Genomic DNA, 22647 nt, shown 5'->3' with positions numbered 1-22647 from the left:
ATTCTAGCAAAACAAGAGAGGGCAGATCATACATTGTATGGTTACAAGTAAATTGGGTGGGTGGGGTTCTGTAAAAGCAGATAAAATATCTTTCTTGTTATGTGTCCATCTACCAGCCTTCCACCAAAGAACCCTTGTAACAATACACATACAAATGTTCATAAATTAACTGTTTAAGGTTGCAGAATTAAAGGGACACTGAACCCCAATTTTTTCTTTCGTGATTCAGATAGAGCATGCAATTTTTTATTTTTTATTTTTTTTTAAAATATTTTATTTAATTCCTTTCCAGAATACAATTTCATTGAACAAATTTTTTTTCAAATATGTACAAATATTATGAGGAATTTAGATATACATAATGAGCTGTACAATCTTTACATATTTAATTCTTAACATATAACAGAAAAAATAAAACAGCAATAAATTATACTTTAGGTATTCTGAATTAGGGGTTTTCTTTTCTTTTTCCTTTTCCCTAGTTCCCCTCCTTCTTCCTCCATCCCCCCCTCTGTTCCTGCACTCAGACCCTCTAATATCTTGGAAGAAGAAAAAAAAAAAAAAAAAAACTACCACATGCCAAGAATTACCAGTTCTGAGTTCCTGAAGGGGTATATCAAAAAGTCAACTTCACTAGGTGGCAAATCTTTAATAAATGGTGACCATTTCAAGAATAATTTTCTGATATCTCGGTCATTATTTGGATCTGTGTCTATTTGTTCCAAAATGTATTGCTTTTTAAAATAGTTCTTAGTTTCTGTTATGCTAGGAATTGTTGTCTGTTTCCATTTACTAAAAATAAGATATCTTGCTGCCAAAATAGTCATGTTGATAATTCTCTTTATATTTTCCTCATTTAAATGAAACAGAAAAACTATTATTTCTAAAGATAGTATTATACGGGAAGGAGCTATTATCTTGTTTAACCAGAATTGAATCTTTAACCAGAAATTCCTGATCTTTGGGCAGGCCCATACCATGTGCTGAAGGTCTGCCTTCAGAAGTGAGCATTTTGGACATGACTTAAAGCTACTAATTCCACATCTATATCCTTTTTCAGGAGTAAAATAGGTCATGTATAACAATTTCAGATGAGATTCCCTCCAGGAAGCGGAGAGAGTGGCACGAGCAGTTTCTATTATTGATTGGTGGAACAGTGGAGGATCTAAAGGTTGTTTGATCAATGCACTCCACTTATTCTGGGTTGTTTCAATATTTTTTGCTCCCTTTACTGATACCAGCAATTGGTACCCAAATGCAATTGACATGCGTCTCAGTTTGGAGACAGCAAGCCAATTTCCAACACTATCCAGAGACCAGTTCCATCCATATTTATAGATGAGATTTAGGGCATAGTGTCTTGCCTGGAGGTAAGCAAAAAAATTTTTGTTTGGTATATTAAATTCTAATCTCAAAGTTTCAAATGATTTAACACATCTTCTCTCAAAATCTAGAATCTGATATATGTTGCTAAGGCCTAGTATTTTCCATTTCCTAAATACTCCTTCCTGTATACCATCTCCAAACTGTGGATTACCCAGAAACGGAATATATCGGGAAACATGGTACTCTACCTCTAGTGTAATACAGATCTTTTTCCATGCCAAAATAGGGTTATAGATAGATTTTAACTTCTTGATTTGATTCGGAATCTGATTGGGATCATTATGTATCATTGCTGTTAATTTTAAAGGAAAAGTTATGTTTTTTTCCAGTTCGTTATCTGTTACATAATTCTTTAAATGTACCCAATCTATTACCGTACGAGCTAGAAAAGCTTGATTATATGCTCGTATGTCTGGGAGCGCAAGCCCCCCATACTTCAATGGGAGAGAGAATTTTTTAAGAGAGATTCTGGGCTTTCTACTCTGCCATATAAATGATCTAAGGGTAGAATTAAGAAGATCTATATCTTTCCGTTTGATAAAAGAGGAATATTCTGTATCATGTACAGAAGTTTAGGTAAAAGCATCATTTTATAGGCAGCTATTCGTCCTGATAAAGATAAGGGGAAATTTTGCCAATTTTTAAGGGATTCTCTAATTTTATTTATTATTGGAGTAAAATTAAGCGAGTACCAGGTGTCTAGGTCGTAAGAGATGTTAATTCCTAGATATCGGAAAGAATTGTGAGCTGTATGGAAAGGAGTTTCTACTAGTGAGTCTTTTGTCTGAGTGATCCAGAATAGTTCAGATTTTGTATTATTAACCTGATAGCCTGAGAAGGACCCAAATTGTTGTACTATATTTAAAAGTTTAGGTATATTTAATCTTGTATTGGTCATATAAATAAGAACATCATCTGCATACAAAGCAATTTTAGACTCTTTCCTGCCCACCCTTATCCCATCAATTTGATGTCTTATATAAATGGCAAGGGGCTCTATAGCAAGATCAAAGAGGAGGGGGGACAGAGGGCACCCCTGTCTAGTACCACGTTGTAATTCTATGTCCTGTGATATGTTTCCATTGACCATTAATTTTGTAGTAGCATTTCGGTAGAGATTACTAACAAACTTAGTAAAGTTTTCTTTCAGTCCAAAATTATTTAAAGTATAAATGACATGATCGTGGTGGACTGAGTCAAAAGCTTTTTGGGCATCTATTGATATTATTGCCTTATCAGGGGTGTCCTCTCCCTCCCCCCCCTCTCGAGGATCCAACTCTCTAAAATAGTCAATAAGAAGGAAGAGTTCACATATTTTTGAGGCAGAGTTTCTGCTCTGTATGAACCCAACTTGATCTGTATGGATAATAGGAGGTAATATGATTTGGAGTCTGTGAGCTAGTATTGAGGTTAAGATTTTATAGTCGGTGTTAAGTAATGCGATAGGTCTATATGATTCCTCTTTGTTGGGTCCTTCCCAGGCTTCAGTATCAAGGTAGTGTAAGATGCAGAAAAACCACGTGTTGGATCCTTTCCTTCTATATATAAAGAATTAAATAGAGTGGTTAAATATGGTGTAATGATATTATTTAGAGCTTGGTAAAATTCGTTCGGTAATGCATCTGGGCCTGGGGCTTTATTGTGTGGCATTTTTAAAATTGCTTTAGATACTTCTATTTCAGTAATTGGGGCATATAGATCCTGTAGGTTCTCATGGTGTAATGTGGGGAAAGTAATTTCGTTCCAGAATTGATCACGTGCCTGTGTATTAGATTTTCTAAAAGAATATAAATCAGAATAATATTTAAAGAATAATTGTATGAGTTCTTCAGTCGTATTGACTGTCTGTGCTCCCGTATTTATACAATCTATCAATTGGGATCCCCTTTCAATTTTAAGGAGTTTGGCTAGTAATTTACCCGTTTTATTGCCAAATCGATATAACTTTGACTGTATCCTGGCATCTTTCTGTGTTGTTTTGTAAAGCAAGAAGGAGTCTCTATTTTGTAGAGCTGAAGTGTATTTAGCCCAGCTCTGAGAGGAATTTAGAATTAAATGAAGATTATATGCATTAGAAACCGCTCGTGCCAACTCCCCCTCTCTTTGCTTAAGTTTTTTAGTTCTATTTACGTTATATGCTATAATTTCCCCTCTTAAAACTGCTTTAGCCGTCTCCCAGAATAGTAGAGGGCGTGAGATGTAGTCACGGTTCAAGAAAGCATAGTCTTTAAATTTTAGCTTCTGACCATTTTTTAAATTTAAGATCAGTGGCAAGGAATGTTGGAAAAAAAAATCGTCTATTTTTTTGCCCATTATTATATGGTTGAAGATCTAAACAAATTGGGGCGTGATCAGAAATATCCCTCAGCACATGTCATGAGCCTGTTTTGTAGTACTTCCCAAAAGGTTGAAGATCTAAACAAATTGGGGCGTGATCAGAAATAGCTATTGGAAGTATTTGAGCCCTCACCTGTGACTTACACAGCCTCTCATCCAATAGAAGGAGATCAATCCTTGAGAGAGATTTATGTGCCTTTGAGAGGCACGTGTACTCTCGAGAGTCAGGATTTTGTCTCCAGATATCACAAACTTTTAGGTTTAGCATTATTCTAGAGAAAAGTTTTGATTCTAATTTATCTCTTTTGGTTCTTTTTAGCGCGCGATCCTGTCTTAACCTGTCCAACGGGCATTTAGGAGTCATGTTAAAGTCTCCGCCCAAAATCAAATATGCCTCAGCACATGTCATGAGCCTGTTTTGTAGTACTTCCCAAAAGGGAACATTAAAAACATTTGGGGCATAAATATTACAAAATGTATATAACGTGTTATCAATTTTGATTTTTAAAATTATGTATCTCCCTTCTGTATCATTTTCTGTTTGTAATACCTGGTACTTAACATTTTTGCTTACTAGGATAGCGACCCCCCCTTTCCTCCTATTACTTGGAGAGAAGAAAACCTATTGGACCCATGTAGATTTAAGCTTGAGGACCTCTTCAGTTTTCAAATGAGTTTCTTGCAGGAATGCAATAGAGGTATTAATTCTCTTCAAGTAGGTTAATATGGTTTTTCTTTTAATGGGGGATGTGAGGCCACCTATATTCCATGAAGTGAGCTTAATTCTACTTTGCGTATTCATTATTTGTTAAAAAACAACATCAACAAAAAAAAAAAAAAAAAAAAAAAAAAGGGGGAAAAAAGGAAGGGTTGGAGGGAGGGAGGGACCGTGTTTGAGAAACCTGAACCTTTCAATTCTCTCATTACCCTTCTGGAAGAGTCCATAATTATATTCAGCAAAAATTAAATTCACTGTAGTATCCCTATAGGTTATGATCTATTAATCTGTGGCAAATTTTTGAGCATAAAATTTTCCAGCTTCCGCTGGGGTGTCAAAAACAATTGGTTGATTTTCTACGTATACCTTAAGTTTGGCAGGGTACAAGATGTTAGCCCTTATTCCCTGCTGAATGAACTTTGTGCACATTGGAGTAATTTCTCGTCTTTTATTAACTGTCTCCATTGAATAATCTTGAAAGAGTAGGATTTTCGCTTCCGCTAGGAATATGGGCTGACATTTATGGTAAGATTGCAAAAATGTAAGCTTGTCTTGATAATTTAAAAATTTGACAATAATTGGTCTAGGTCTAGCATTTTTAGAAGAATAAGGAGGGCCAATTCTATGTACTCTTTCAATAAATGTTTTAGGGAAGTTATCTGTAATCTTTAAGAGCTGTGGGAGTGTTACCGTAAGTAATTTGAATAGGTCTTCATTTTGTCTGTCCTCGGGGACACCTATTATTCTAAGATTGTTTCTGCATGCCTGGTTCTCTAGATCTTCTATTTTAGTTTGTAATTTTAAGAGGGTGTTACTTGAGGTTTCGGTTTTGGCATTATGCTCTATCATATTATCCTCCAGGTCAGATATCCTCTGTTCTGCCTCCGTAAGCCTACTTGCAAATTGTCTGACTTCTGATGTTAGATGGATTATATCTGATTTAATCTCGTTTCTTAAAATTTCAAATTTAGGTGATAGAGCTTCTGATATTCTTTGAACTAGAGATTGGATATCTATAGGTTCAGATAATGTTTGACTGTTACTTATGTGTGATAGAGATTCAGCGGTAGGGTCTACGGAAGCCTTGTTCCGTTTATCTCTTGGTTTAGCCGCCATTGGGGGAGGTGTGTTTTTAGAGTGAGGGTGTATAAATTTATCCATGTGATGGTGTTCTTAAAATAGTGCAAGGTATAGCAGTGAGTGTGAGAAAGAGAAAAAAAAAAAAAAAGGGGGGGAAGAAAAAAGAATTTAGTCCCCTTTCTGCCCCTTTTTTCTTCTCTGTGTTTCTATTCCTCTTCCCTTTTTATGAGGGATAGAGGGGGAAGGTGTAGGGTGTGAGAGTGCGTGGGATGTGAAACATCTACAATCATGTGAGGGTGGATTAGTGTACGGGCGGGAAGAATAGAATAGAACAATATGGAATAGAAATCAATATCTGCAGTTACCGTTATTGTATATTCTTTTATCTTTAATTTGAGACTTTTACCTCTTTGGCTAAATTAAATCTTAATGACCCTTTCGAAAGTGAGGAATAACCATAGGCTATTGTCTATAAGAATTAAGTATATTCAAATTATATTACTTTCCAGTAATGTTTATATAAACAAGGCCATTATTTCAGCAATTTGTAATCATTTACAATATTGATAGTATCAGAAACATAAGCGAAACCATCTTCCTGGAGACCTTTTTCTTTATCCCAGAGAGGTACAGGATACAATCCTGAAGTTTATAATAGTGTCGGGGTTTACCCTAATATAAAATTTCAAAAAGAGAAAAAGGAATCACAAGAGTGAGAAAAGAGAAAATAATATTCAACTGCTTTTTGATTGCAGGGCTACAACCATCTTATTTTGAGAAACTTGCCCTTGCAAGAAGTACCAAATGCAGTCCTAGCGATTATTATTCTAGCAATATCAAAAATTATATTGGTGTGAGACCTTGGTTCTAAAAAAAATTTATCATGTAGTTTTTATCTCTTATTTCACCTCCAAATAACTTACAATTTATGCATACAGGCAAAACACAGCTCCTTGCCCTTTTACACTAGAACCATGGTATGTTAGAGGAAAAAGAAAAGTTTATACATCCAAAGATATCTAGCCTTTATAGTTAACCTTGATTGTATTGGAGACCTTTTATGTTAACCATGCTATATAATTTAAGACATGAATAAAATGCAGAGATAATATAGCCAGTATTGTGCACATCAAATTTTTTGTCCATACACAAAAAGTCCAATGAATTTTGGAAAAAAAATAATGAAAATAGCAGCAGGTTAGTTAGCTACTTTACTGGTTCCAACTCTGAGCTGCAGATAGTTCGTATTAAGATCAGGATCTTCTTAGCAGTCTGTCCCCCCTGCGCATCACCGGTGGAAGGGGGAACGTCCCTCGGGCTGTGTAACAGTAATAGCCTCCTTAATGTTATGTTTTGGGCTCTCTGCGGTCTGTATTGTGGGGAGCGTCAGTCGGCAAAGCGGGACCCAGACAGGCAACAGCAGTCCTTACCCCTCTCGCAGCATCGGTGGGAGGGGTCACACAGAAGGACAGCAAACACAGCCTGTCAGGTACAAGAGATCGCTAGGCTCTCCCCCTTTCATACGAGTAGGCTACCGGAGCCTAGATGGAAACAAAGCCCTTCCAGGGATACACAGCCCAGGGTGCGTCTGCGGCAGGTGAGAAAGAGGGAGCCGGAAGACGCCAGGATCATGTCACAGTGACTATCAGGTAAGAGCGCCCAGTCCGGCCGTGTCTCAGGAGCTCCCTCTTGCCTCAGTACAGGGCACTTGGATCCACCTGAGGGATTCCCAGGGAACGGGTCAATCTGTGCAGGAGGGCAGAGCCCGATAGGCAGGAACAAGGTGTCTCTCAGCGAGTGTAAAGCAAGCAGGTAGCGAGGCAGTTTTTTGTAGTAGGTTTTCAGCGTGCACAAGGACTTTCAATTGTTTGTTTATCTCACTGATCAGTTACTTTAGGAGAAATGTTTAATGCCGCAAAAAAAAGGAGCTTCCAGTTGCTGCAGCATGCAGTTATAGTGCAATGTCTTGGCACTAGGAGAGTTCCAGCAGCGGTGTGTTTCACGCTGGACAAGCCACCCAGGGTTAGTGGTTTGGGCGGGAGTAGCTCGCCAAGAGCTTGTAGGGTGGATAGATCAGCACAGGTGCAGCGTGTGTCCTCACACCTGGACTCCTCCCCCGGAATTAGAGCATGCAATTTTAAATGACTTTCCTATTTCAGAGCATGCAATTTTAAACGACTTTCCTATTTCAGAGCATGCAATTTTAAGCAACTTTCTAATTTACTCCTATTATCAAATTTTCTTTATTCTCTTGAAATCTTTATTTGAAAAGCAAGAATGTAAGTTTAGAGGCCAATTTTTGTTGGGTTGTTCTTGCTGACTGGTGAATTAATTTAACCGACCAATAAACAAGTGCTGTCCAGGGTCTGACCCAAAAAAAGCTTAGATGCCTTCTTTTTCAAATAAAGATAGTAAGAGAATGAAAAACATTTGATAATAGGAGTAAATTAGAAAGTTGCTTAAAATTGCATGCTCTTGCCCTGGTTCCGGTGGAGGAGGAGCAAAGCTCATGCTGCTGAGCTCTCCACTCCAGTCCTTCCCACTCTTTGGGGTTGCTACCTGGATAGTTTGGACCATCATCTCTGGGGCCCATTCAGTGGAACTTCAACCCACTGTCAGCTGAAAATTACCTGCATTTTGGCCTAAGTCAGTACAGTTACGGGCTTAATCTCTGTCAATACCTGCTGCAGCACTGATCATCTTGTCCCCTGGGAACGCTGCATAAAAGGAAACGAGGGAAACGTCCAGCCTGTTTGAATCTGTTCTGGACTCATTTGCATCCCTGCGAGTCAACGTATAACTGCCTGCTGTCAATCTCTCTCTCCTCCCGCTTCCCCTCCGCACCTGCTCCGTCTGCGAATCTGCCCCTGGTGTGCCTACCTGGAATTTGGGAAGAAGAGGTGTCGGTGGTTTCCTCCTGGAGGGTGTCCTCTTCCCCCGGTGACTGCACTGTGGTCGCGCTGCCTCCTCCCCCACCTGGGCTGCGCGGGAGGAGGTGTTGGGTTTGGCGGCAGATAGGAGGACCACGTTTGGAGCTGCATCTTGCCTTCTGAAGGTTTTCTGGCATTGCCCCTTCCTCCCCCTCTCCTACCGGTGCTGCGAGAGAGGGGTTGAGGGAAACTGCGATAGCGCATAGAGCCGCTGATCACCGCTGCAGGAGTCTTGCCTGGCTGCTTTCCTGCCCCCTTGGTCTGCGGTCCTGCCGGGACTTGATATCGGCTATCTGCACAGGGGAGCCGTGTAGCGGAGGAGGAGGTGAGTCGCTTAGGTAAGGATACCTCTTCAGCCGGATAGGAGAACCCGGGGTGCACAGAAAGAAATAGGCTTATGAAAACAGCCACATAACATATAAAAAAGGGGAGGAATAATTAAATTGAAGAAAATAAGGCTTCAGATCATTCCTGGTCTAGTTTGAGTAATGTTAAGCCGGGACAGCTTAGTAAAAAGCCTATACCCTGACCGCTCAAACACAAGGGGATAACACAGATAAATGGAAAGGAAAAACAAAAGCAACAATCTATCACCTTTGTTGCGGTTAAGAATCTAAAAGCTACATTGATAAAAGTTGGTGCCTTGTTCACACAAAGAGGTACATTTAGCACTTTGCACTGACAGAGGATACACACTAATCCTTGTAACTTTTCAGATAAATTTGCCACTTATGTGGATTATGGCTATTTAAACTTGTATCTTGTACCTCGGGACAATTATTACCTATGTATTATTGTGTATAATATTGTGAAATAGGATCAAAAAGATGATGTTGTGCTGCTGTTTTTTCTTGCTGGTGTAACATTTACACTACTACATGAGGTTGGAATTTCTCTTGCTTCAAAAAAGCAAAGGAAAAAGAGTTAAATGTCTTTTTCTTTATTTTGCTGTCTTTGACTTAACCCCTTAATGACCACAGCACTTTTCCATTTTCTGTCCGTTTGGGACCAAGGCTATTTTTACATTTCTGCGGTGTTTGTGTTTAGCTGTAATTTTCCTCATACTCATTTACTGTACCCACACATATTATATACCGTTTTTCTCGCCATTAAATGGGCTTTCTAAAGATACCATTATTTTCATCATATCTTATAATTTACTGTAAAAAAAATTATAAAATATGAGGAAAAAATGGAAAAAAACGCAGTTTTTCTAACTTTAACCCCCAAAATCTGTTACACATCTACAACCACTAAAAACACCCATGCTAAATAGTTTCTAAATTTTGTCCTGAGTTTAGAAATACCCAATGTTTACATGTTCTTTGCTTTTTTTGCAAGTTATAGGGCAATAAATACAAGTAGCACTTTGCTATTTCCAAACCACTTTTTTTCAAAATTAGCGCTAGTTACATTGGGACACTGATATCTGTCTGGAATCCCTGAATATCCCTTGACATGTATATATATATATTTTTTAGAAGACATCCCAAAGTATTGATCTAGGCCCATTTTGGTATATTTCATGCCACCATTTCACTACAAAATGCGATCAAATAAAAAAAAATGTTCACTTTTTCACAAATGTTTTCACAAACTTTAGGTTTCTCATTGAAATTATTTACAAACAACTTGTGCAATTATGGCATACATGGTTGTAAATGTTTCTCTGGGATCCCCTTTGTTCAAAAATAGCAGACATATATGGCTTTGGCATCGCCTTTTGGTATTTAGAAGGCCGCTAAATGACGCTGCGCACCACACGTGTATTATGCCCAGCAGTGAAGGGGTTAATTAGGGAGCATGTAGGGAGCTTGTAGTTTTAATTTTAGCTTTGGTGTAGTGAGGTAGACAACCCAAAGTATTGATCTAGGCCCATTTTGGTATATTTCATGCTACCATTTCACCGCCAAATGCGAACAAATAAAAATAAAACGTAAAATTTTCCCAATTTTAGGTTTCTCACTAAAATTATTTACAAACAGCTTGTGCAATTATGGCATAAATGGTTGTAAAAGCTTCTCTGGGATCCCCTTTGTTCAGAAATAGCAGACATATATGGCTTTGGCTTTGCTTTTTGGTAATTAGAAGGCAGCTAAATGCCGCTGCGCACCATACGTTTATAATGCCCAGCAGTGAAGGGGTTAATTAGGGAGCTTTTAGCGAGCTTGCAGGGTTAATTTTAGCTTTAGTGTAGGTATCAACCTCCCACATGACACATCACACCCCCAGATCCCTCCCAAACAGCTCTCTTCCCTCCCCCACCCCACAATTGTCCCCGCCATCTTAAGTACTGGCAGTAAGTCTGCCAGTACTAAAATAAGAGTTTTTTTGTTTTTTTTTTTAAAAACAATAATAATTCTGTTCTGTAGTATCCTCCCTTAGCCCCCAACCTCCCTGATCCCCCCCCAAACAGCTCTCTAACCCCCCCTCTCTCTGCCTTATTGCACCATATTGGGTACTGGCAGCTGTCTGCCAGTGCCCAGTTTGAAATGAAATATGTTTTTTTTTATTTTTTTTTTTAAAAATACTATTTTCTGTAGTGTAGCTGCCCTCCCTCAACCCCCAACCCCCCAACCCCTACCAGATCGCTAAACATTTGAGCTGCTAAAGTTTTGAGCTGCCCACCCTCACTCCCACCGAGTACCATCATTGTTTCATAGTGTAGGGTTCCCACCCGCCCGCGCGCGCGCACCCCCGCTCCCGTGCACGCGCGCGCACCCGCAATCGATCCCGCCCCCCTTCCCACCGATGGCCGCCCACCCGCCTCCCTTGGTAAGCTCCCACCCACCAACGAACATGGCCATCAATGGCCGATGCAGAGAGGGCCACAGGGTGGCTCTCTCTGCATCGGACGGCTAAAAAATGTTATAGCAGGATGACTCAATATCGAGGCATCACTGCTATAACATGAAAGCAGTTGGAAGTGATCAGGATCGCTTCCACTGCTTTCAAAGACCAACGACGTACAGGGTACGTCCTTGGTCGTTAACTGCATTTTTTTGCAGGACGTACCCCATACGTCGTTGGTCGTTAAGGGGTTAAAAACGGTAACAAAAATCTATAGTATGGTAATATCCTATTATACAGGGGATATAGGCAGTTTTCACTTAAAGATTTTTTGCTGTGCTAAGAGGGTAATTAATGACACTCAATAATTAACTTTATAGGCCTGCCATCACTGACAATTAAAGATATTTTCTAAAAGACTTAAATACTAGGCCCTAGGGAGCGCAACTAAACGCACCCACCAACCTTTAAAAAAGAGGAGGGAAAGAAAAGGACAGACATCTATCTGCTGAAATAACTAAAAATCCAATAAAATCTACATAAATAATATCCCTTTTGTATCCAATATAAATATATTCTACTCATAGTAATTTGAGTTAACTGGCAAAGGTTCTACTTGTTGATATATATTGTTGAACTGTGTCTATTTCCTGTACTTAAACTGAAATTAGAAAGGGCCGTGAAGTAGCGAAAAGACATCTCTCTGGGGCATGTGATAAGGGTCTTAAAATTTAATAAGAACCTATAACGGTAAAAATCTTACTCGTAACTGATTTAAAAACCTTCTATTTCTTGGACCACTGAGATAAGTAATAGTCCTTCTAGCTTCTGTTGAGACATACTGCTAAACTGTGACTTCCTCTTGCACTTAAACTGAGAGTAGGAAGGGCTGCTGGCCTTTCTGTTGTTTTTTTTTTGTTTTTGTTTTTCCCCTCAGTGCTTTACTACTTTTTATAAATTTACTTAAAGAATTAAGAACAACATATCCCCTGCTCGTGCCTCCCTGGCGGGATAATAACACAAAATCAATTAACTCACTCTTCCTCACTTCACTTCCCCTCCCCCCCATCCCCCTCAATATGTAACCTTCACTTTTCACACCCCCACTATCTTACTTTCCTTTTCAAAATCCCCCCCTGAGGGGTCCAATTATCTTATATCTCACTTCCCTTACACTTCCAGTATAAGTAAATTCAGCAATTAATTTAATTTTTACAACTCACTTTTTCACCCCCAGCACATGGACAAATTTCTTCATAATTTGTCCAGAACCCCTTCGCCCGCCATGGCGGCCCGAAACTGGGATAAAAAATCCAAAAGCACTTTAGAGAACACTACTGACAGCCAAACAACTTCACTAAATACAACTCTAGTACAGGAGGCAGCTAATATTCAGAACTTAGTGGCCAGCATTTCAGAGGCTCTCTCTCCCAAGTTTGACGCCCTCAGAACCGAAATTAAGCAGGACATACTGGTATTAACCCAGGAAGTCCGCCAGTTCTCTAATAGACTACAAGAAGTCGAACAGAGGGTGTAAGACTTGGAAGACTTAACAGTCTCACATAACTCTAAATTGGAAGTCCTAAATACTAATTTCCAAAAAATTCATAGCAAGATTGAGGACCTAGAAAACCGCTCTAGGAGAAATAATATAAGAGTTATAGGTCTCCCAGAAGAGCAACAATATGAAAACCTTTCCTCTTTTATTTCAAAAACATTACCTAAAATCCTTAAGATCCCATCTGACTATCAACCCATTCTCGTTGAAAGAGCACATAGGCTTGGCCCACCCCGTACAGATAACAAAGGCAAGAATACACCCAGACCTGTAATAGCAAAGTTATTAAATTTTTAAGACAAGATTGTTCTACTTCAACATTACCGCAAATATCAGCCAATTAATAGTGGAGGGGTTTCAATTCTTATTTTCCAAGATTTTTCGGCAGACACAGCATCAAAAAGAAGGGAATTGGCCCCTATGTGCTCTAAGTTTATTCAGCATGGATATTGAGCCACTATAACTTACCCTTCTAAACTCAAAGTCACAGTTAATGAGGCCACGCACTGGTTTGAAGAAGCTCATAAAGCTGAAACTTTTTTTAACTCTCTTGATATACCTTCTTAGCAAGAGCTTAGCTGAATCACATAAATGAATTGTTTAAGCGAAACGCAGGTCTTAAATTGGGGAACCCCGTGAAACTCGGAAGCGAGACACAGGACGAGGGGTTGTTGTTTTTTCCCTCCCCTTCCTCCTCTCCCTCTGGCTATATAAAAAGTAACAATCATAGATAAATGTAAAATAACTTCTTGGAATGTGGGCGGTATTAAAACACCCATTAAAAGAAAAGCTATCCTCACCCAGTTACAGAGAGCACAAACGGATATAGGTTTTATACAGGAAACACATTTGAGTACAGAAGAATCTCTAAAATTAAAAACCTCTTGGGTAAAAGAAGTCTTCTTTGCGCCAGGAGTGAGGAGGAGGGGTGGGGTAGCTATACTGTTGGGGAAAAAAATTAATCTGGAAAGTGTCCACTCTGAGGCCGACCCTGGGGAGAGATATGTTCTACTTAAGGTTAAAATTGCCCAAAAGGTGTATACACTTTGTAACGTTTATGGTCCTAATGTATTTGACTCTGAGTTCTGGGATATGCTCCAGTCCAAATTACTTTTATATACCACAGGGTACTTAATTATTGGTGGGTATTTTAACATGGCACCACAATGCCCAATTGATACGCTCAGATGTAATACTAAGCAGCTGAAACAAAAAAAAGACAACTTGGAAGCCAAGATGTTTAAAAAAGTCATACAGAATTTAGGATTACGTGATATCTGGAGAACCCAGAACCCGGATGTCCAGAGATATACGTGCCTCTCTAAAGCTCACAAAACCCTCTCACGGATTGACCTGTTTCTGATAGATGAACATATACCCACATCCCAGGTTAAATCTGAAATATCACAGATTATATTATCAGATCATGCCCCTATTTCACTTGAGTTTCAAAAGACGCATTTTCAACCTACCCCATCACGTTTCTTATTTCCCTACTTTCTGGCTTCTGATTTTAAGTTCAAAGGATGGCTTAAAAGTAAATTTCAAGAATATGTACATTTCAATAGAGAATATCTAGATCGCCCTGAAACATTTTGGGAGGTGGCTAAAGCAGTAATGAGAGGCGAAATAATAGCGTATAGGAGTGCACTCTTCAAAAAGATAAGACTAAGAGAAAGAGAAGTAGGTACATTTTTGATAAATTCATATAACCAATTTTTACTGGATAAAATTCCCTTAAACTGGGCAAAATACGTTTGCGCTAAAACTGAAAGGGATACACTTATATTGCAACAAGAGTCTCAAAAGGAACTTAGAATTCAGGCTAAAATGTATAGGTATGGAAACAAAACTGGCAGAATGCTGGCTAAACTTGTTAAAAATGAGAAAAAGCAATCTGTTATAGAACAACTTCACTACAAAGGGAAGCAACTGTTAACATCTGAAGATATTTCACAGGCATAATTTGAATACTTTCAGGAAATATACGCATGCAGAACATATGATGTAAAGAACTCTAATGAGTTCTGGAGTAAAATTACCTATCCCATATTATCACCAGAAAATGCTGATACTTTAAACTCTCCTATTACTACAGATGAAGTCGAGAAAGTAATCTTTAATTTGTCTCCCAATAAAGCAGCTGGTCCTGATGAACTTCCTAGCGAGTTCTATAAAATACTATCTTCAGAAAGTGCCCCCCACCTATGTACTCTCTTTAATAACTTCTATATAAATACTAAACCTGTTCCGCCCTCTTTCTCTTCATCGTTTACGACCTTAATACTTAAAAGCGGTAAAGACCCCTCTCACAAGGAATCATATAGGCCAATAGCTCTTCTGAACTCTTATTACAAAATTCTTACTACAATCTTAGCAGCTAGACTACAAGGGTTACTTGGAAAAATCATTCATATCGATCAGGCAGGATTCCTAAATAAACGTAACTCCTCCGCAAAAATCAGAGAGCTCCTGGTTGTGATGGAACATTTTTGGAATCTGATAGGTTCGGAAGGTGGAGACAGGGGCACCCCTGACTTTGCTATTCTATCTATTGATGCCGAAAAAGCCTTCGACTCCATCTTTCACGAACACATATTAACATCATTAACACATTTCGGCATGGGAGGCAACTTTTCTAAATTTGTAGAGAACTTATATAGTCAACCCTCTACAAGATTGATAGTGAATGGTAACCTCTCTTCTAACATACTATTGGGTAGGGGGACGCGTCAGGGGTGCCCCCTCTCTCCACTCCTCTTTGATATTGCCATAGAACCTTTGGCTATTTGGATAAGGCAATCCCTTGAGGGCATAAAAATACATAAATATGAGATAAAAATTGGATTATATGCAGATGACCTACTTCTATATTTGGCCAATACTAAAGTAAATATTCAGAAGCTGATCCAGATAATGGACCAGTTCGGATCCTTCTCTGGGTATAAAGTTAATATGACAAAATCAGAAATCCTTTGGCTTAGGAAGAATGCTACTTCTTTTTCAAGTATACCTTTTCGAGAGGTTACGGATTCCTTCAAGTACCTCGGGATTCATATCCCAGCTAAATTCTCAGATCTTTATAATCTTAATATTCCACCGATATTGAACTATATTAGAGGAAAACTTAAGTTATGGCAAAATTTACCTATATCAATTTCTGGACGCATTGCATTATTTAAAATGGTTCTTCTCCCAAAGCTGCTTTATATTCTTAAGAATACCCCGATAATCTTGCATGAAAAATATATTCGCTCCATTAATAGCTCGCTTATACGGTTCCTTTGGCAGGAGAAAAGATCTAAGATTTCCCTGGCTAAACTTTCAGTGCCGAAGGAATATGGTGGACTGGCTTTACCAGACCAAGGCACTACAATCTCCTTGCCCTGATAGCAATTGATTGGATCTTACTTAATAATTATATGCTGAATAATGAGCTTGAAACCAATATCTGCACTCCATACCTTCCATCGGCACTAATACACTCTGTACCCAAGGAAATACCGGGTGGAAATTAAGAAATTGAAAACAATTTTCAATCCACTTAAGGCATGGTATAAAATCGCCACTCTCCTTTCAATTAACGTCAAAGCCTCTTATTACCTACCTTTCATAGGGAATCCTAAATTTTTGGCAGGCCTAAACTCTTCTGTTTTTAGAAGTTGGCATAATGCCGGTTTGAGCAAAGCCTGTCAGATGATAGACAGAGATAGGGGTTGCATCAAAACGTTTCAGGAATTAAAAACAGAATTTCATTTATCCAACAAAGACTTCATTGCCTATCTACAGGCAAGACATTTTGTGCTGGAATTAACTAAAGAAAGAGGCTGGAACTGGGGACTAGGAAAATTGGAGTACTGGCTTGTCTTAGCTAGAAATGGGCATCTGTCAATTGCCTTTTGCTATCACCTCATAGGTACTAAATTGGCAGCAGATTGGAATATATTAATTCCTTATAGCAATATCGAGTCAAAGCTGCTCCAAATATCAATGAACAAAGTTGCCCAGACCACACTCTCTGCCACCGGGCGTGAGTCACAGGTTAAGATTTTACATAGGGCATATTTTACTCCCAGGAGAGGCCTCAGATGTGGTAATTCTGGATTTAATAAATGCCCTAAATGTTCATATTACACAGCAGATCTAATGCATATGTTCTGGTCATGCCCAAAAATAAGGAACTTTTGGTCCAAACTAGAATACTGTCTAAAAAACGTATTAAAGATAGCTTCTGCGTCCCTTTTTTCAGATAATATTCTGTGTAAATAAAACACCTGTTAGGTATATTAGTGAACAAATTGTAATCTCTTCTATTCTCACTGCCAGATATTTAATAAGCAAAAAATGGAAAAACCGAGCTCTCCCAAGTATTACCGAAGTTAACGAACAGGATATTAGGAAATTCTTCGATAAGTGGGCAATTTTTTTAAAGATACTTCCCACTACAGAAATAAATCTTATACTTTTTCCATTTCAAAATTCAGAAATAGTCTTACTAGGAAATTGGTAGATATTTGTAGGGAGTGGAGGAGGGGGACTGGATGAGTGGGGGGGGGGTTTCCTTTTTTTCTTTTTTTTTTCTTTTGTTTTGTTTGTTTGTTTTTGTTTTGTTGTTGTTGTTGTGTTTGTTTCGTGAAATAAGTTAGAGGGAATAAAAATTAAAATAACCAACAGAGTATAGTTATATCACCAATAGAGGGTTGGTTTTTTTTAGTAATCATTTACTTTGGTTTCTTTGTTTTCTCTATTGGAGTCAAATAAGGACTTGTGGGCTTTATATTTATTTCCTTTATGTTTTTTGTATCAATATGAAAATTTTCTGTGCAATGACTATTTTTGTTTTTTCTTTCTTACATTCTGAGCGATGTGATGAAAAGCCAATGTTATTTTCTGTATATCATTTTTACACTGTTGGAGTATAAATAAAGATATATAAAAAAAAAATGCATGCTCTTTCTAAATCACGAGAAAAAACATTGGGGTTCAGTGTTCCTTTAATGACACAAGTAAACCAGTGACCAACCCCAGCTAAAATCACCACCTCACTCCTTTCAGTGAGAAAATCTACAAATGCAGTGATCTTTGACAACAAACAGTAAGGGAGGTTAAGCTTCACCCTCCTCATGCTGGAGAAAAGTCTATTTCCATATTTCTTATGTCAAACTGTGTTGTTTAATCAAGCAGTGTTACCTCATTAGGGTCAGGGTGGAATGGTAACTTAGATATATCATTATGGTTAGGGTTGGATGGTAACTTCGATATCTCATTAGGGTTAGTGTTGGATGGTTACTTAGATATCTCATTAGGGTTAGGGTTGGATGGTTACTTAGATATCTCATTAGGGTTAGTGTTGGATGGTTACTTAGATATCTCATTAGGGTTAGGGTTGGATGGTTACTTAGATATCTCATTAGTGTTTGGGTTGGATGGTAACTTAGATACCTCATTAGGGTTAGGGTTGGATCGGTAACTTAGATACCTTATTACTCCACTGTCATGTGATATGCTGATATTCCCTCTTTAAGGCCGCTATTAATAAACTGTCTGGGCTTGCAAGTAGAGGGATACCAGATTCATAGAACCCAGTCACTTATTACTCATTGGTTCATAAGTGCTTTCTGCTAATGCTCATTGGCTAATAAATACTAATAATATACCCTAAAACAATTTCTAGATTAGCAATGTGTTTTACACCTACAGTAATAGAGGACACTAATTCTTCTTTATCTTTCTCTGCAGGAACATGTCTGATTACCATATTCGTCTGTACAAGAACTCAGACTATGAGGTGGCAAGGGACCTTTTTGCTCAGGGTCTTCTGGAAAACACCCGGGAAGCCTTTGATCATGCTCTCAGACTTCCTCGTGTATGGATTTGTATGTTTCTTGTGTTTCTGATTCCTCTCTTGACCACTCAATCTATTCCTCTTTCCATCTTGTGTGTGACCTTGGCACTGGCTCTTCTCTGGCTGTGCACCAGAGACCTTTACAGTTCATATATCCAGTATTGCCTGTCTGATGACATGAAGAACATTCCCAAGTACTACCTGGAGAGAGACGGTTATTGCTTCTGGGTGGCTGAATCATCTGGTCAGCCAGTGGGAATAGTGGCTGCTGTTCCCTCACCCCTTGCAGATCAGTATGTGGAACTGAAGAGATTATCTGTAGCCGAGAGTCACAGAGGCAAAGGAGTTGCAACTGCTTTGTGTAGGACACTTATTGACTTTGCCCGAGACAGGGGATGTGAGGCTGTGGTCCTGGATACAACTTTAGCTCAGCTAGCTGCTCAGCGGCTTTATGAGAAAATGGGATTCAAGTTCATTCATACTTTTTATTACCCAAAAATTACAGCAAAACTTACAGATTTCAGGTTCCTCACTTACCAATATGATCTACCAAGACCAAGATAATATTTTTCATGCACTACTTTTCACTTGTAGGGCGACTAATGAACAGGATTTTGTTCTGTTTAATTTCTAACCTCACCATTTCTTCCTCTGTGACCTCCTTTGTTTTATTGTTTATTAAATTAATATTTCTCTCTATTTCTTATTTTTGTTGTGGAAATAGGTTTAGAAATTGTGGAAAAATAAATATAAAAATTTAAGGAAAATGCTCAGTTTGAATGAGAGAACTTCCTCAAGAAAAATATTGTTCTTGGACCACAGAAAGATGTCTTTCCAAATAGCAAGGAACAATTGGCCTTGCAAATATGACTGTTTGAGCTACTATATTAATACACAAATTATATGGTGTCTAACATGTAAATTCAACATTTATTTTAAGAATGCTATTCATTGTGAAAAGACTTGTGTCATTGTGTACTCAAAAGCCAACTGTTGCTGTATAGTCTTCCAGGCACATAAGGAACAAAGAAAATTGCATAATAGAAGAAAATTGGAAAATTTTATAAAATTGTATCTTTTATCTGAATCATGAAATAAAAAAATGTGGTTTCATATTCCTTTTATTGCACACAGACATTTGTTGGTAGTATAAGCCCTAGTGCAACCAACTGGCTTCCCAGAGAAGGAAAACTTACCATGCAACCTCCACAGCAACAGGTACTCTTTGGAATTACTCTTCTCAACCACTAGGAGGAGGAGGCAATAAGATTCCCCAAACCCAAGAGCTCTATAAAACCCCTCTTACCTCACACATACCTTAGTCTTTGCTTTGCCCCCACTGGAGGTGGTTGAAGAGTGAATATGAGCAGTTGAATCTTCAGAGAGAGAGTTTTCCAGTCTATATTGAGGCCTGGTTTCCCCTCAGAGTTCAGTGCTTGTCAGAGGGATTTATATGGGGTATGGTTTGTGATTCTTTTTACACTTAAAGGGACACTAAACACAATTTTTTTCTATCGTGATTCAGATAGAGCATGCAATTTTAAGCAACTTTCTAATTTACTCCTATTATCAAATTCTTTTCATTCTCTTGGTATCTTTACTTGAAATGCAAAAATGTAAGTTTAGATGCCAGCCCATTTTTGGTGAACACACTGTGTTGTTCTTACTGATTGGTTGGTAAATTCACCTACCAATAAACAAGTGCTTTCCATGGTTCTGAACCAAAAAAATAGCTTAGATGCCTTCTTTTTCAAAGCAAGAAAGCAAGAGAACGAAGAAAAATTGATAATAGGAGTAAATTAGAAAGTTGTTTAAAATTCCATGCGCTATCTGAATCACGAAAGAAAAAATTTGGGTTCAGTGTCCCTTTAATGGGAAATGTTTCATAAACCCTCTAATTGGTCGCAGGGACTTGTCTTTTGCCTGCCTATATGGATCTACAATACTCCTATTCCTAGGCTGACCATATTGCCGCTTTAAGAAGGAACACATATGAAAAATACATATGTGAGGGTTCTTATACAAAACCATTTCTTTAAACAGTCCTGAAAACAACCCTGACATATGTATTTTTCATATGTGTCCCTTTTTAAAGCGGCAATATGGTCAGCCTACGCTATTCCATAACCTCTGCTGATATGTTTCAGTACTGGTTTGGCTATCTGCTGCTTGTTTGCTAGTGGATGAGTGTTTATTGGTAAGTATCTTTTTATTAACATTTAGACACTTATATAGCTATGTTTTAGGCACTTTTATAGTTATTCACAATTTGCTAATATACGGCCCTGGGACTGTTCCTAGTTGCTATTAACTGCAGTTTTGCGAGCATCAGGGATTATGCATGTTAAAGGGTTAACACTTAAGAATTTCTATAGTTTAACCGTGCAATGGTTTACCCTTGTTGGGTTAGTGCACATACAGCCGTTTATGCGCGCGTTGGGTTTTGGTGCGCTAATTTCACTTTTTTGAGTTGTCATATTTTTTGTGCACACTGAAGAGAAGGGATGGGCGAATGTTTCTAAAAATTCGAAATTTAAAACAAATTTTGATACATTAGTTCGTTCGTTCGAATCGAATTTCGAATGTTTATATAACTTTCTAACATTCTATTTTCAAATTTTCGTTTTCGAATTTTTCAATAAAATTCGAAAATATTCATTTGAATAATAGAATGTTTAGCTATGTATTCATTAAATTTCGAAATGTAATATTCGAATTCGAATGTGACATTCAAATTTGAAATAGTATTTCTAGTCTACAACTGTGTTTAATAAATGTAATATTCGAATTTGAATGTTACATTCGAATTCGAATGTCACATTCGAATTTGAAATAGTATTTCTAGTATAATACTGTGTCTTAAATGTGATATTCGATTCGAATGTGATATTCGATTCGAATGTGACATTCGATTCGAATGTGACATTCGAATTAGTATTTCTAGTCTAATACTGTGTTTTATAAATGTGACATTCGAAATAGTGCTTCTAGTCTACAATTGTGTTTTATAAATGTAATATTCGAATTGGAATGTGATATTTGAATGTATCATTCTCGAAAACTGTAAATAACATTCGAAAATCGAATTTTTAAGAATATTCGTTCTTATCAACAATCTATGTAAATCGAATTTCTACAATAACATTCGTTCTAACATTCGAATTCGGATATAAACACATTCGCCCATCCCTACTGAGGAGCATTATCTGTCCTTGGATTTAATGTTAATTTCTCCTGCTTTGTTTTGCAGTTTGGATTAGCGTGCATTGTACATGTGACTTTTTAAAGTTACTTAGGAGAGGGTTAGTGGTTTTCATTCCTTAAGAGCTTTTTAAGGGGTTTTAGTGTTTATTGCTTTGTTTTGCCATATGCTATAATGGATCAGATGGATTCTGTCACTAAATCTACACAAGAAATTTACGGCTAGATTACGTGTTTTTGTCGGTAATGGTGTGCGTGGCTAACGCACAGGTTTTCCTTACCGCTCACCTACAGTAACGCTGGTATTACGGGTCTTTAGAAACCCGGCGTTAGCCGCAAAAAAAGTGAGCGTAGAGCTCCACATTTCGCCTCAATACCAGCACTGCACAGTAGCGGTAAGCTGGCAAAATGTGCTCATGCACTATTTCCCCATAGGAATCAATGGGGCAGAGCCGGCTGAAAAAAAAACTAACACCTGCAAAAAAGCAGCGTTCAGCTCCTAACGCAGCCCCATTGATTCCTATGGGGAAACTCATTTATGTCTACACCTAACACCCTAACATGAACCCAGAGTCTAAACACCCCTAATCTTACACTTATTATCCCCTAAGCCGCCGCCCCCGACATCGCATACACCTGCATTATATTATTAACCCCTAATCTGCCGCTCTGGACACCGCCACCACCTACATTATACTTATGAACCCCTAATATGCTGCCCCCAACATCGCTGAACCCTACATTATATTAACCCCTAATCTGCCACCCCCAATGTTGCTAACACCTGCCTACAATGATTAAC

General features: G+C 38.2%; 1 protein-coding gene across 1 annotated transcript in view; it reads left to right on the top strand.

Moving 5' to 3' along the window:
* LOC128648335 (putative N-acetyltransferase 8B) overlaps positions 1–19762 on the top strand; it is a 41681-nt gene extending 21919 nt beyond the window's left edge. Inside the window, exon 2 of the mRNA XM_053700940.1 lies at positions 18539–19762. Within this exon, the coding sequence (XP_053556915.1) occupies positions 18543–19208 (666 nt within the window). The 5' untranslated portion in view covers positions 18539–18542 and the 3' untranslated portion in view covers positions 19209–19762. The remainder of the gene's footprint in view (positions 1–18538) is intronic.
* The last annotated feature ends 2885 nt before the right edge of the window (positions 19763–22647 follow it).

This window comes from Bombina bombina, chromosome 2, assembly GCF_027579735.1.
Source record: "Bombina bombina isolate aBomBom1 chromosome 2, aBomBom1.pri, whole genome shotgun sequence".
NCBI lineage: Eukaryota > Metazoa > Chordata > Amphibia > Anura > Bombinatoridae > Bombina > Bombina bombina.
Note: the sequence above shows the minus strand (reverse complement) of the source record. Positions and strands in the feature narration are given on the sequence as shown.